The sequence below is a fragment of the Xenopus tropicalis genome, chromosome 4, assembly GCF_000004195.4.
Source record: "Xenopus tropicalis strain Nigerian chromosome 4, UCB_Xtro_10.0, whole genome shotgun sequence".
Lineage (NCBI taxonomy): Eukaryota > Metazoa > Chordata > Amphibia > Anura > Pipidae > Xenopus > Xenopus tropicalis.
This window is the reverse complement of record NC_030680.2, coordinates 24,114,295-24,130,687: the sequence shown is the minus strand read 5'-3', so window position 1 is coordinate 24,130,687 and position 16,393 is coordinate 24,114,295. Positions and strand designations below refer to the sequence as shown.

The 16,393-nt window shown below is 43.8% G+C and overlaps 1 protein-coding gene across 2 annotated transcripts; it reads right to left on the bottom strand.

The window, feature by feature from the left end:
• Positions 1-2,216: 2,216 nt before the first annotated feature.
• Positions 2,217-16,011, bottom strand: LOC100487884 (PRKC apoptosis WT1 regulator protein). Of its 2 annotated transcripts, none has more exons than XM_031900557.1 (7): positions 15,684-16,011; positions 11,003-11,514; positions 8,469-8,534; positions 8,056-8,090; positions 7,436-7,514; positions 7,145-7,249; positions 2,217-3,323 (listed from the first exon to the last, which is right to left on the bottom strand). In XM_031900557.1, the coding sequence occupies exons 2-7, from the start codon at positions 11,399-11,401 to the stop codon at positions 3,240-3,242; spliced, it is 768 nt and encodes a 255-aa protein (XP_031756417.1). In that variant the 5' UTR covers positions 11,402-11,514; positions 15,684-16,011; the 3' UTR covers positions 2,217-3,239. The 2 variants fall into 2 exon arrangements, with proteins under 2 accessions (XP_031756417.1, XP_004913478.1); XM_004913421.4 differs by having other exon boundaries at positions 15,867-16,011.
• Positions 16,012-16,393: the final 382 nt, after the last annotated feature.

Below are 16,393 nucleotides of genomic sequence, written 5' to 3'. Positions count from 1 at the left end.
TGTTTTTGTATTTTAGCTGTTCTTTAAATAAGTGGGGATACACTGAATCCACTATACTGGGGTTCTAACGTACCCCGAATCCTTCATGTGTGAGTAGTGTGAGCAGCTGGAACGGAAAACACAAGCAGCTGGGCAGGCCTGTGTTTGGGGCAAGGGATGGGGAGGTGTGCGCTGGGCTCCACCAAAGATTTATTCTGGGGGGGGCACCATAGTTATGGTACTGACATAATCATCAAAGTTTGAAAAAATGCATCTTAACCTTAAGAAATGACTAAAAGTAGGCAGTGGCATATCAATAGAGAAAGCAGAGCCCACAGTCATGGTGGGGGGCCCGGACTACATAGTCTGCTCCCTCTATTGTTTATGCACAAGTAGGCAGGGATTTATGCACAAGTAGGCAGGGGGACATGTGCGGGCTTAGGGAAGGGGACCGAGTACAGGCCCAGATTTGTGGCGAGGCCTAGGGCGGCACATATTTAGAGGCGGCATGCCGCCAAGCTGCACTGAATACGGATACGGATCAAAGAGGATCGGACATGTAGAAACTTTATTATTTATATTATTATTTTTTAAAAAAACTATTGTTTCCCCCAACCAGAGTATGGGCTCTATTAGCCCACACTTCCAGTGGGGGAAACAATATGGGGGTGATAGGTGGCTATTGAAGACATTGGTCAACCAAAATCACTGCCACATTCTGCATGTAGAGGAACAGGATTTCCATCAGAGTCAGGCTTGGCCGCTTGGTTACTACTGTACAGCAGTGAGTTTCCGCAGTGACCTTTTTCCAGTAGCTTCTATTTGCCATGCAGCTAGTACAAGTGCCAGGTTTTGGGCCCCAGGGTTATTTTTGAGCTCTAATACATATTCTAGGCAATGGATGATACCACCCTCCAAACAATATATTGGACCTAACTGTCAATCAAAATCTGACTCCAACTCCTCCATGAAGAGAGAGGTATATGAAGTTTCAGAAATCTTCTTGACTCTGTGTGTTCTTGTTGGGATCTATGGGGCACATTCTGAGCAAATTCAGTGATGGCACAATGACAAACACTAGATCAGTGATCCCCAACCAGTGGCTCAGGGGAAACATGTTGCTCCCCAACCCCTTGGATGTTGCTCTCAGTGCCCCCAAACCAGGGAGTTATATTTGAATTCCTGACTTGGGGGCAAGTTTTGTTTGAATAAAAACAAGATTTACTTCCAAATAAAGCCCCCTGTAAGCTGATAGGGTGCATAGAGGCTGCCTAATAGCCAATCACAGCCCTTATTTGGCTCCTCCATGAATGTTTATGATGTTTGTGTTGCTCTCCAAGTCTTTTGACTGTGGCTCACAAGTAAGAAAGGTTGGGGACCCCTGCACTAGACAAAAGTTCTATGGATCTTCAAAGCCTCTATTCTCAGGCTAGATCTTCACTGTCAATAGGCTGTTGTACCTTGAGGCTTGTGTATATCATACATATATATATATGAAACTTTGGCATAGAACTCCAATAAGTATCCAAGCAAGCCTCTAGACCTCTTAAAATTAGTTGACCATTACTATGGAGTTAGCAACAGAGTTAAATAGATTGCTCTTCTTTGACTTTATCCATGTAGCTAGGGTTGCCAACTTTTCTGTAAAAAATACCAGTCTTTCTATATCTTTATCTCATACTGGCCAGGTGGCAACTCTACTTGCTACGTGCTCTTTCACACTCCAATAGTTATATCTCCTAAGAAAACTGGTTCATCGGGTATTTGAGAACAACCATGGAACAAACAATAGAGCAATATCTAAAGGATTCATTCTAGCACAACAGAAGTCTGGAACAATGGAGACCTACAGTTATGGGATATTTTGCACTACAGCAGTGATCCTCAACCAGCGGTTGCTCACCAATCCCTTAGATGTTGCTCCCAGTGGCCTCAAATTAGGTGCCCATTTTTAAATCTTTGGCTTGGCAAGTTTTGGAAGAACAAAGACACAGTTTTACTCCAAGCAGAACCTCCTTTTTACACTTTTTACATGAGTGTGGCCCAGGGGTTAAAAAGGTAGGGGATCCCTGCATTTCACTGACAACTACTAGGGAGTATACCCACCTAATACATAATCTTTACATAGCTTCTATACTGAGTTCTGGTTTGCACAGAGGCCAATGAGATACTCAGTAACTAAGGCCATTTCAGCCAGTTACAAAGAATAATAATTATAAAGGAAGAAAGAAGCAAGGAACACAACAAAGCTCTAGCTTTATTTAGGGGGGCCTTTATATACATAATAGCTACTGGTATTAAGGAAATCAGACAGATATGTGGCACAGAGATCTCTGCTTTATGGCACTTACCAACATAAGAAAAACACATTAAGTGAAATATAGCAACAGTGATGAAACCCAAAATGCATTAATATTATGTGTTGCAAAGCACCAAAACAGCTGCAGTATATAAACATGTGGGGGACCTACAGACTTGTGTATCTCTTTTGTTTTTAATTATAAAGCATATTATTTGCACAATCTACAAATCTCTGCCACAAAGAGCAAATGTGACCACTAAATGAGAGAAGCCAAGCTGCTTTGTAGTTACAAGGATAGCAAGAAAGCAAAAGCACCCACAAATTCAGCTGCACCCTTCATGTTTAATGTGCATCATGGATCATCATGTCAGATTAATTAATATGACCTAAGGAGTGAGGGCCCCATGGCCAATATCCATAACCTCAGCCACCACCAATTTAAGTGTCGTGGTTTTAGATTGTCTGTATGGCTGTCATTTACATTCCGCTGTAGTTTTTCATTTCTGCAGAGTGGTTCATAATATTTTATTAACGAATGAATGAAACAGATGATTGTGTACACATAATTCTAATTTCTATTTTTCCCTTCTTTATATTAGAGCGCCATCTATAGTCTCTTACTGGAAATACAAGTTGAATAGTTGAATTTGTCAAGCTCCTCAGTAAACAGTGGACAGTAATGTGTTTTCTACCTTCCCTCTTTCTCCCATACTTCCAAACTCACTGCTCATAACTAAAATATACATATATATATGCCTGTGTGTGTTTTATGACTACAAATCAGTGCCTCTATTTTATTCTTGTGACTGGGCACAACAATAGAACCCCATGATGTTCCGCATCTCTCAGATCAAGAACCTTTATATCCTCTTTGCCGATTCCATTCGGTTGTGTGTCTTGGTGCATCATGGTGGCAGCAGTGTCATTTTGTTCCAGAAATGGAAAAGTGCTGTTTTCTTTAGCTCAGCTTGGTCATCACTTTCAGCAGCATTTGGTTTTCTTCTTTTAACCTCTTATTCTCATCCTCAGCTTTTTTCATTTTCTAGGAAATAGGACTCATAATTAGTGATCCAAGATGAATACTTTGGTGTCTGTGCCCGACTTTCTAAGCTAAACGTCTCTGCATCAGTTAATCCAGGCAGGGTCGGAGTGGGGCAGCAGGACACTGGGAAAAACCCAGTGGGCCGCAGCCTTTTTGGGCTCCACCAGTCCAGGTCCATGCGTAAATGATGCACTGCGTGCAATTCACAAGAGGAGGAGGGACTGAAACAGCAACACCCAGCACAACTATGCTGAAATGCAAGGAACGGCTTTAGATGCAAGTTCCTTTAATGACACCCAAGCTACGGTGTAGACAAGCCCACCCACTTTTAAGAAAAGAAAACTACAGCTTTTTAATCATGCTAGGAATCTTTTTTACTTATATATATATATTAGACAAGAATAGGGGGCACTCAATATCATAAAGCATACCCAACATTTGAAAAATGGAAAGAGGGTTAAAAAGAAACGGGGGGAAATTTTTGACCACGCCCACTTTTGCAACCACATTTTGGGGTCATTTTATGTGTTATTACAGTTTTGTTAATGAAGGTGAAATTTGTGCTGCAAGTCTCAGTTCCCCCAAGAGACCTGTTTAGCTTATTAGTTACAATTGGCAATTGTCTTGTTACAATTGTCAGCGTTGGACTGTTCCACCGGGGTACCGAGGAAAACCGGCTGAGCCCCGGTGGCCCAGATCCAATCCTCCCCAGGGCGCTCCCATGATCCACCGGTCTCTCACCCCCCATGTGCTGCAGGTAAGTTTTATTATCTAGAAGCGCCCTGCACCCCCCCAGTTCGAATCTGCTTTCTGGGCTCCCTGCCAAAAGCCCACTTATTTAATTAAGTGTGAGAAACAATGTATCTAAGTGCAAGTGAACCTTGTTAAGATTTCTGGGCTCTCTGCCAAAAGCTACTTTTTAATTAAGTTTGTATCTTTTTTAGCTTAGGTGCAGGAGATAAAAGGGAAATGAGAGTGTTTTCAGTAAGAATCCAGGAGTCCATAATAATAAAACGCATCGTACAATAACCTGCATAGCATAGAGCATCCAGCCACGTTTCCTTTATCGAGCTCAAACAAGCAATGACAAGCTGCAGGTGTATCCTTCCATTATAAAGCTTAAAACAGGCACTGACAACATAATTAACCTGCTCTGGTTGCTCACAGTGTTACAATGCAATTAAAGGAAAGGAGTTTGCGCACCCTGGTACGCATTATACAGTACAATTATGGGGACACCATACCTGTATCTCAAAATATGTGATATATGCATTGACTTGCCCTTGTGAACAGAAGTCCTCTATTAATCTGGGGAATACTAAGCTGCCAGTTTCTAAACATTTTTTTGGGTATGGGCCATAATGCAGACCAATTGAAATTTATGATTCTGGAAGGAATTCCACCTTTTAAATATGGAGGAAATCTTGAACTCAGCACTACAGGACTTCAAAAAATCAAATGAATTCTAATGTGAAAGATCCATGTTTCGGTCACATATTAGGACCTTTCTCAAGATATATATACAGTGGTGTGAAAAACTATTTGCCCCCTTCCTGATTTCTTATTCTTTCGCATGTTTGTCACACTTAAATGTTTCTGCTCATCAAAAACCGTTAACTATTAGTCAAAGATAACATCATTGCACACAAAATGCAGTTTTTAAATGAAGGTTTACGTTATTAAGGGAGAAAAAAAACTCCAAATCTACATGGCCCTGTGTGAAAAAGTGATTGCCCCCCTTGTTAAAAAATAACTTAACTGTGGTTTATCAATTTCAATTTTCAATTTCAATATCAATTTCTGTAGTCACCCCCAGGCCTGATTACTGCCACACCTGTTTCAATCAAGAAATCACTTAAATAGGAGCTACCTGACACAGAGAAGTAGCCCAAAAGCACCTCAAAAGCTAGACATCATGCCAAGATCCAAAGAAATTCAGGAACAAATGAGAACAAAAGTAATTGAGATCTATCAGTTTGGTAAAGGTTATAAAGCCATTTCTAAAGCTTTGGGACTCCAGCGAACCACAGTGAGAGCCATTATCCACAAATGGCAAAAACATGGAACAGTGGTGAACCTTCCCAGGAGTGGCCGGCCGACCAAAATTAGCCCAAGAGCGCAGAGACAACTCATCCGAGAGGCCACAAAAGACCCCAGGACAACATCTAAAGAACTGCAGGCCTCACTTGCCTCAATTAAGGTCAGTGTTCACGACTCCACCATAAGAAAGAGACTGGGCAAAAACGGCCTGCATGGCAGATTTCCAAGGCGCAAACCACTTTTAAGCAAAAAGAACATTTTCGGCTCGTCTCAATTTTGCTAAAAAACATCTGAATGATTGCCAAGACTTTTGGGAAAATACCTTGTGGACCGACGAGACAAAAGTTGAACTTTTTGGAAGGTGCGTGTCCCGTTACATCTGGCGTAAAAGTAACACAGCATTTCAGAAAAAGAACATCATACCAACAGTAAAATATGGTGGTGGTAGTGTGATGGTCTGGGGTTGTTTTGCTGCTTCAGGACCTGGAAGGCTTGCTGTGATAGATGGAACCATGAATTCTACTGTCTACCAAAAAATCCTGAAGGAGAATGTCCGGCCATCTGTTCGTCAACTCAAGCTGAAGCGATCTTGGGTGCTGCAGCAGGACAATGACCCAAAACACACCAGCAAATCCACCTCTGAATGGCTGAAGAAAAACTAAATGAAGACTTTGGAGTGGCCTAGTCAAAGTCCTGACCTGAATCCTATTGAGATGTTGTGGCATGACCTTAAAAAGGCGGTTCATGCTAGAAAACCCTCAAATAAAGCTGAATTACAACAATTCTGCAAAGATGAGTGGGCCAAAATTCCTCCAGAGCGCTGTAAAAGACTCGTTGCAAGTTATCGCAAACGCTTGATTGCAGTTATTGCTGCTAAGGGTGGCCCAACCAGTTATTAGGTTCAGGGGGCAATTACTTTTTCACACAGGGCCATGTAGGTTTGGATTTTTTTTCTCCCTAAATAATAAAAACCCTCATTTAAAAACTGCATTTTGTGTTTACTTGGGTTATCATTGACTAATAGTTAAATGTGTTTGATGATCAGAAACATTTTGTGTGACAAACATGCAAAAGAATAAGAAATCAGGAAGGGGGCAAATAGTTTTTCACACCACTGTATATATATATATATATAATGTATAGATGAATAAATGTGAGGCTTTATTCAGTCCGACGTTTCAGTTCCTATCTGGAACTTTCATCAGGGACAGTGAAAGTTCCAGATAGGAACTGAAACGTCGGACTGAATAAAGCCTCACATTTATTCATCTATCCCTTTGTGATTCTTCATATGAAAACCCTGCGTGTGCTGTCAATCCTACCCTGAGTACAGGGCCGGAACTAGGGGTAGGCAGAAGAGGCAGCTGCCTAGGGCGCAACGATGGAGGGGCGCCAGGCAGGAGCCTCTCCTGCCTACCCCTAGTGCTACTTTGTCATTGCCTCCGCCGCTTGTCATTAGCAGCGGAGGCAATGACCGATCTAATCGCCCCGCCCCCTGTGCAGGAGGTGGGCGGAGTTGGCTGACCAGGTTGCCTAGGGCGCCCGGTCGGCTTGGCCCGCCTCTGCCTAAGTATCTACACCTCCTACACGAGCACCCAGGTATTATCTTGTTCTTACGGTGTGCAGCTTTCCAGCAACTCGTTTCTATATATAATGTATATACGGTATATAAGGTTTTCAAAAAAGTATTAGTGTCCCTTTAAACTTCCCACTATCCTCCCCATTACTGCTGTCCCAGTATTCAGATCAAGTATCCCTTTAATATTGTGTATGTTTCTTACTCGAGTCACAGTCTTCATCTCCATCTGCAGAAGGGTCAGTGTTGCCTCTTTGTCTTTTAGTTGCACGGTGAGGTTGTGATTGTCCTGCTGCTTCCCCGCCACTTCCTGTTCAATACAAATAGGGCCCAGATAAGTCGAGTTATTGCTTGGGACACATTACTGGCAATTCTCTTGGCTGCAGGAGAGCTGACTTTTGCTACATTAGATCAAATGTCAGCTGTTCAAAATCTCTCCGGAGAATGAACTCCCCACAAGCGACCAAACCATACCTTCCAATGCTCCTGACATTACCTTCTGTAGCTCCTCTGCCAAGGCCTGTCCTGTCTTCTGCCTGCCGTCTTGATAAGGAGACTCCGGACATGAATGTGCCCTGAAAGGGGAATCGGCTGCTCAATGACTTGCACAACCCACAAATGTAGTTTATATAAAATGCAATAAAATACATTTATTTCAGTGGCAGAAGTGCTAGAGGGGTTGAGGTGCCCCCTAAATTGAACTGGGCCCTAAATATGTGACCAGAGATCCCACACAAACCTTTCTACCCAAAAAGATACTTTCATCAATACACTTTTTGGCACACTGTCTCAGTGCCGAGGCACACATCTATGATTGTCTGGATCTTTATCTTCATAAGGGGGCCTTGTCTGGGGTATTAAAAGTATACAGGGCGCTGTCTGTATCCTGCCAGTGGGTTCTGGTGACATTATAATAAATAAAATGGCATTCCATTTACATTGTCATTTGTTCTGGGATATTGTACATTAAATTGCCATTGCAAGGAAAGAATGGAGGCAAGTGATGGTGTAACATTAGTGTTTTACAGCAGAAATAGTCATAGAATAGTATCTAAAAGATAAGTGATGGGTTTCCAGTTGTCAATATCTATAACACGGCAGGAACTACATGCATACCTGTTTTGGTTAACTCCTTGGGACTTCTTCAGCTCCTGTAATATATTAAGGCACAATCAAAAAGAATGGTAGTCATGAATATAATGAATATACAGACTTTTGGGGCGTCGCTAGCAGTTACTGGACCCCACAAGCAGATGTAGGGAAGATGTAGGCTTGGGCCTAATTTGGGGAGTAAAGGTGGCCAAGTTCTGTTTATGTGGAGAGCAGATCTGAGCCCTATTTTGCCAGTCGCCACATCAATGATTGACTGGCCAATGTTGGGCCAGATATGGGGGGCCCTATACACAATCCAATAACCTTCTTTTATCAGCCTGCATATGGTCATCTTTAGGGGACACAAAATAGAGTGTTTTAAGGAAGGTTTATGTCCCCTTTAGTTCTGCCTTCTTCCAGTCAGTCACTATTCTCACCTGATTAGGGACTTCTGCCTTTTGTCCATCCTGCACTCCTACATGATCCGGGCTCTCGTCAGCATCCTTGGTGAGACAAAGAAATTGTAAATATAAAGCTCTCATGTCGAACCCCAGAAGAAATGCCATAGTTAAAGCCTTACAACCATAGGTCTGCGCCTGCAGCCACTGTGCACTGTGCACTATTTCACGTGTGCATTCTTGTGAATCCCATGCAAGTTGTATGGGCTCCAGTCCTTAAGAAGGATATTAATGAGCTGGAGAGAGTGCAGAGACTGCAACTAAACTGGTAAAGGGGATGGAAGATTTAAGCTATGAGGTGAGACTGTCGAGGTTGGGGTTGTTTTCTCTGGAAAAGAGGCGCTTGCGAGGGGACATGATTACTCTGTACAAGTACATTAGAGAGGATTATAGGCAGATGGGGGGTGTTGTGTTTTCCCATAAAAGCGATCAACGCACCAGAGGCCTCCCCATTAGATTAGAGGAACGGACCTTCCATTTGAAGCAGCGTAGGGGGTTTTTCATGGTGAGGGCAGTGAGGTTGGGGAATGCCCTTCCTAGTGATGGGGTAATGGCAGATTCTGTTAATGCCTATAAGAGGGGCCTAGATGAGTTTTTGAACAAGCAGAATATCCAAGGCTATTGGCTAGTATTACTGGTTGTATATATAGTTTATGTATGTGAGTGTATAGATTGGTAAGTATAGGTTGTGTGTGCTGGGTTTACTTGGAAGGGTTGAACTTGACAGACTCTGGTCTTTTTTCATCAACCTTATGTAACTATGTAACTATGTAACAATGTAACTATGTAGGGATGGTTTACAACTTTCAGTTTTTTATTGTATTGAAGGGTTGGTCAAATGGCTGATATGGTTTCCAGGACAACAAGCAGGGCCACCATCAAAAATGGTGGGGTTTTGTACTACTTAGTAGCACATAAAAAATGCTCATCCAAATGGAACATGCCTGACTATGCCCATAATCTGCCCCATCCTCACCCCATTACACCTAAACCCTGCCCATCTTTCCTGTAAGCCTTGGCCCTTTTAGGGTCCACAAATCAGGCTGTTTTGTCTGTCCAAGCCCCCACTGCTACAGGGCACCTGAGACTCCCATCTTTCTCCCCCCAAATGGCAGCCTGTGCTGCTTAGGACCAAAAAGTGGGAGAGGTGGGTGCTTGGTCGGGGCAAGCTGGCGCTGGCACAATATTGTGTTTCTAGCAGCTGGTCAACGCTACAGCGTGGGTTAGACCGAGCGCTGGCGATTTCTTTCTGTGTACAAATTTTAGCCAAATTTTGCTTCTAGCTGCTATGTAGCCTTTAAACCAATGAATCACTTTCATGTGTGTGCTAATGAGCTGGGGCTTAAAAGCTCCCTGCTTTTTCACTAGAGCCTTTTTGAGCTAAAGGTAGGTGCAATAGGTCTTACTACTCAGTCACATTGTTTGCTGGGGGACTTTATTTTAATTGCATCACAGACTCAAAGTCATTAGACAGTGTAGGACTCACGTACAATGAGGGGCCTTGACGTGGCACGTGAGCTTACATATTTTGGCCAAAGTGTGGTACTAACACCTCATTTTTTGGAAAAATTATTTTTAAAGACAAACTAAGCGCTGGCAAACTTTCTTTCTCTTTGTGTATAAATAATGGCTTTTTGGGTTAGACCGAGCGCTGGCACAAGAGTGTTTCTAGCAGCTAGTCAACACTACAGCGTGGGTTAGACCGAGCGCTGGCACAAGAGTGTTTCTAGCAGCTAGTCAACACTACAGCGTGGGTTAGACCGAGCGCTGGCACAAGAGTGTTTCTAGCAGCTAGTCAACACTACAGCGTGGGTTAGACCGAGCGCTGGCACAAGAGTGTTTCTAGCAGCTAGTCAACACTACAGCGTGGGTTAGACCGAGCGCTGGCACAAGAGTGTTTCTAGCAGCTAGTCAACACTACAGCGTGGGTTAGACCGAGCGCTGGCACAAGAGTGTTTCTAGCAGCTAGTCAACACTACAGCGTGGGTTAGACCGAGCGCTGGCACAAGAGTGTTTCTAGCAGCTAGTCAACACTACAGCGTGGGTTAGACCGAGCGCTGGCACAAGGGTGTTTCTAGCAGCTAGTCAATGCTACAGCGTGGGTTAGACCGAGCGCTGGCACAAGAGTGTTTCTAGCAGCTAGTCAACACTACAGCGTGGGTTAGACCGAGCGCTGGCACAATAGTGTGTTTCTAGCAGCTGGTCAACGCTACAGCGTGGGTTAGACCGAGCGCTGACGATTTCTTTCTGTGTTAAGGTCATTATGAGCACAAGCACTTATCCTGTTTCAAGGTTAATGAAGAGGATGGACATTGCCAACCCTGACGGTTGGTGGGGTTTGGTATATTGGGAAATAGTGTAATGAGGCATGGGCAGGCAGATTTGGGGTGTTTTCTATATAAACAAGCATTTATTTTAGTTGGTAGGGCCCATTTTCCAGGGCTATGGTAGAGCAGTAGGAAACAGTGATAGGCAGGCAGACAGACAGACAAATACTGTAGAATAAAACTCACTTCTAATTGAGTTAAATAGGCTACTCCTGTAGGCCTCCTCTTTTCTCTCAATTTCCTCTTCTCAATTTGGGTACGGTGTTTCTTTTCCCCACTTCCTTTCTTCTCTTTGTTTTTAGAGACAGTGGAATCATGTATGGAATTTTCTACAGTCACGTAAGTACGAGCTGTGTTTTCTACAGGCCTTCTTCCTTCTGCTTCTGTGCCCTTCTCCTTGGTAACATGCAAGTTCTGAGGCTCTGCCTGTTGCTCCCTGACATGATGGGGGTAACTGGCATCTATGGACACACTCCCCACAAGGCTGGAGGAAGAAGAGCGTAGTCTCATTCTCTCCCTTCGTGCTTTCCATTCTTCCATGAAAGGCGCCTGTTCAGAGCTGCTGTATTTTCCATCTCGGGACATTTTTGGGTCTTAGAATGCAGAAAAAAAGATTCCCAAAAATAAAGGCAGCTGTCTAGGATGTATAGTGTGGAAAGAGTATTGCAGCCTGTTGTACCATCCTTTTCTAGATATATCTAAAATAAAGTATAAATGGATTGTTATGTCAACATAAAGAAATATCAGAACTTGGTGTTTTCCTTAGGTTTGTTGCAGCTGTGGCTTGCCCCTAGCTCCCATTCCTCTTGCCTTGGTCCTGTCTAAGTCCTGTCTCAGTCCTGTCTACTTCTGCATGTCCAGTCTCTATTCCCGCTCCATAGAGTCCTGTCTCGGATTTTTACCCTCACCCCATGCCTGAAGGACTCAAATTCGGGGTCAAATTTGGATCGGTGTACAGCCAAATCTTTTGTGGAGGATGTGGTATTTTGTCCAACCCAGAAATGATGGACTTTATGCACCCATATAGTTTGACAACCTGTGAAAGAGGAGCTTGAGACGTATCAGTTCAAGTGAAGCTAAATAAGCTAAAGCTCCACTTATACTAGACGGTAATGGATTGCATCGAAAGGGCTTAGCCCCCCATTGCTGATATTAAAAGGTAGGCTTCTCTAAAACAGAAATAAACCTACACTGCTATGAAGTTTTGCTTTATTTTCCCTTGGCACACTTGCCTATAGTGAAGTCTTTAAATGTACTTGGCACTTACTGTAATATTCTGCACCTCAGAACCCAGCAGCAAGTTGTAGCCAGCCATTCTTTCAAAAAGATTTCCTGCTGCTAATTGAACATTATGTAGGTACATAGAAACTGAGGCCTTGCTGGTGCCTACATTGCTGATTGTGGCTCTATCTAATATAGATACAGGTTACTCTGCTCCAGTACATTATAAACTAGGGAAAGGCGAGGGGATCATATCAGTGAGGGAGTTCCCATGATATCAGTGATGCCATACCAAGAATATTTAGAATGATTGGCTGTGGTAGAATCTAATGATCCTGTGCTTGGTGTCCAAATTGAGCTGTAATTTAGCTATGGACATCTTGGCATCTTCCCTATGCCCATACACTGGCAGATTTAACCGAGTTCTACAGACCAATTCAGCAGCTTATCTGCCAATTTATGGGGAACCCTGATGGCCCTACCCAACTGATATATGTCCAAACGTCTTTTGGATAATTGATGTGGTTCTCACTCCTATCTCCGTCCTTGTAATTTGATCCTTTGGCCCTAGGATAGGCATTTCGTGAAAGATCCCAAATATTCAAATCTTACAATGCCACCTTGCTGCATACCCGCTAATGATGCTTGGATTCTGCCCTAATATTGTGGGCACAAATTGAAATCTGATGGCCGAGCTGGGGGGATAGAGGGCGACCATAGGCAGTGGTCACTTCCGCAACTGAGGGGTGCATTTAGCTCTGGTGCCTTGGGTGGCATCATACCTATGTTCAGCCTTGTAAATAACCCCTTATATGTTTGGATAAATTGTTCCCCCATCTCAGAAGAAATACTCTGTGGCTCTACCCCCTTCACTCCCAGCAATATTGCCCCCATGAGCTGGGAAATCTCTGCCACAATTGTTCTCAACTGGAATTTTTCTTAATGAAAATAATTATTTCCGGCACAGTCGCCTCTTAGTATGCCTTCCCCATGCACTAATTCACATTGGTAGCAACGTCATTCTAAAAACATTACAAATATTTATAATGTGCACATGGTGTACATTACAGATATAACAGATGAAGGCTTACAGGTCATATACATATTGTAAGCCACAGAAAGAGTTTTTCCAGGCATAAATACCGGTAGTTGTCCAGTCAAGTGTTGCAGGTAGGATGAGTGGTAGAATGGCTGCTGTCATCTTACAAACAGTTGAATACAGGTAGAATGGCTGGTATAGGTGTAATCATGGAGAGACGTGCAAGAGCACTAAGGGGTGCAAATACACACCCTTAGTGACCTTCTAGTTATGGCACTGAATAGTGTGACTGGTGCACTGTGCAAACGTAAGTTGATTCAGGGCAGTATGGGCAGGGACAAATTGCTGGAAAATGGCACTGGCGCTGCTGGTGCAATTGCTGCATTACTTGAAAATGCACATAGTAGATTTTCCTGACCCAAAAATTGCTGCATCAGGGTCAGCACTACTGTCACTGTGTCTGTGTGGGGGTGAGAAAATATCAGGCACACCCCAGTCATACCAATTATTATTTTGTTTCCAAGGGCTGGAGCTCCTTTTTAGAAAAATAAAAGGCACCAAACCAGGAAAAAAGTATTTTCATTTTCTTTCCCCTTTCAAAATAGCCCCTGGCATTTCAAGTACACAGAGGCCCAAACAGCCCCCCCAGCCCAATAAATAGTGACTGTCTATGGCATCTTACAGCAGCCCCTCTGTTATTTACTAGAAAGCACAGATTGCCAGTCCTGTCCTGCATGCACTTATTAATACAGGGAAACCCTGGAACTACCACCACCTTCAAGGTGTTGATAATTCAAAGGTTACCAGTGCAGTGCCAATAAGCACAGCAAATCAATAAATGACGTGCAAACATGATTTTAACACCAGAAATGATGCAAATCTCACTCTGACTAACCCTGTATACAATTCTGCCCCGTTTGTTAAAAAGTACACCCACAATTGCATTTGTTTTGGGGCATTGGCTGCAATTGTGAGGAATGCAAAGGTGCGCTAGTCCGCAATGACACTCAAATTATGGGGAAAAAATTGCAAACTGTAGAGTCTACATCTGAAGGGGGCACTGGAGAAAGGTAAATAAGGCTAATGCCAGACAGGGCTGCAGGTAAATGCCCCTACACTGGCATCAGTCTTTCCCTGTGCTGCACCCAGAGCTATTACTTTAGCCCAGATGCAGACACATGGAGTGGATTTTGTCACCAAAACATGTGAGTATGCATTTCAGCACCAAAATCCACTCTGCGTGCCTGCACTCAGGCTGACACAGTGGCTCTAGGTGGAGGAACAGGGAAAGGCTTATGCCAGAGTAGGGGCTGATTCTCAGCCTGGGTTTATCCACAGACCAATAATTAGCCCCATCTGGCATTAGACTAAAATAGCTGTATTTGTTTACCCCTTTCTGCTCTCAGGTTTTGACACAAGGTTGCAGAAGTCTGTTTTCCTCCAGGTTTGTTAATCCTCTGGCTTCTGCTACATGGTTTCAGGAGTCAGAAGTGCAGAGACTACAGACAGCCAGACAGATACCCAATTAAACAGCATTTAAATTTACAAATAACTTTAAAACCAGTGTCAGATTGTAATTACATATCTGCATGTTGCTAAAAATTGTATTTCTATAATGCAAAAAGCATTTTGGGTGGGGATCCCATTTAATAAAAGAGGCAAGCAGCCACCTGCTGTTAGAAAGTAAATATCTTATTGGTTGCTGTGGGACAGTAGAACTGAACCATATTTTGCTCCTGTTTTGGCATTGCCCTATTTGCTTTACAGGGGTACAGTTGGAATAGCTAAGATAGCTAAGACAGGAATGGCTGCAGAGATACAGGTATAGGGAGTGGAGTATCTGTAGAGACACATAGTGCTTCTTACATACAGATACAGTGATTGTATAGTTCTACTATCAGTCATGGCACTGCCACACTCGGAGCAATGACAGGTGACCCGCCACACTGCTCCATGTCGTCCAGTAGGGTGCCTATCATTCAATAGCATTAGGAGCAGTGACAGATGGGCTGTGACAATTTGATCTCCACTGATCATACATCTAGTGCAGAGCAGGGTGCACTCAATTTAGGAGCCCCCCCCCCCCACCAACCACTCCAGAACACTGGCTAATGCAGGCAGCACTGTTTCCATGGGGGGAGATTTGTTTCTACAACAGTGGCGGGAGGCATCCTGCCCCCCCTACTCATCCCATAACTTGCACGTCATTCAGACATGCCATTTAGGATGCAGGCCATAATGAAGCCTTCTATTAACTACCTTCCCTGTGGGAGGTGATACAGACAGGCAGTGGTGTAACTTTGTGGGCCCCCTCTAAATTTTTCTAATGGTCAGCCTCAATTTCGCATGCATTGCTGGCCCATGACAACCCCCTTGTGGGCCCCCTGTATATAGAAAACATAGCACTTTTGCACCCCTTAGTGTTCTTGCATCTGGGGTCCCTGTAAATGCCCCTTTCTGTGTGCCATTATGGGATGAAAGCAGGCAGAACACATAGTGTAATAATGCACAGCTAAAGGACTGGTAAAGATTCGAGCAGGCAGAGAGGCAGCTATAGTGGCGGAGAGGTGAGTTTAGGGGTGCAGGTAGCAGACGCCATATACTTACATGTAAGGTAGTACAGGCAGGGAGCGGTACAAGCGTGCAGAGTGGGTGACTGATGGTGCAGCAGCTACAGGCAGAAGTTTGGTGCCACAATCTAGATACTAACAGAGTTGGTGCAGAGAGGTTGGTGACACAGAACAGATAAAATAGGTTCAGTGATGGGGCCATGACCCCCACATCTGATACCTCCTTGATGGATAAAGGATCCCTCAGCTTCCGCCTGTAGAGTGGAAACTCCCCGGGGGGGGGGGGGAGGAGTGAGACCCCCTGCCCGCAGCTGTGTAGATGGTACAGTGCTTCCCAAAGAAGCTGAAACCTCTGATCTTGACAGGAGGAGCCTGTCAGGTCCTCTGCCCCCCTCCTTTGCACCCTAGAGTCCTTATATAGGAACGTGCCTCAGACTTGGCATACATTGCATCCAAATGCACTGAATCATTTCCTCTAGTACAAATGGGAGATTGCTCTGTGGGAAGGCTGGTTAATTTTAGATCAGATTGTTTTGCCGCCCCCCCATCCCGTTATAAAAAATAAAAAAACTCATTGCGGTTACCAGAAGCCACCAAGTGCATGGAGGGTGAAAAAGAGAGGAAACAAAGATTCCGACATGCCAAATGGAATCTCAAAAGCTGATAGGGAGGCTTATTTATAACACTTGGCAAGTCGACATCAGTGCAGAATTCACAGCAGCCAATCAGAAATTAACTTTCATCCAT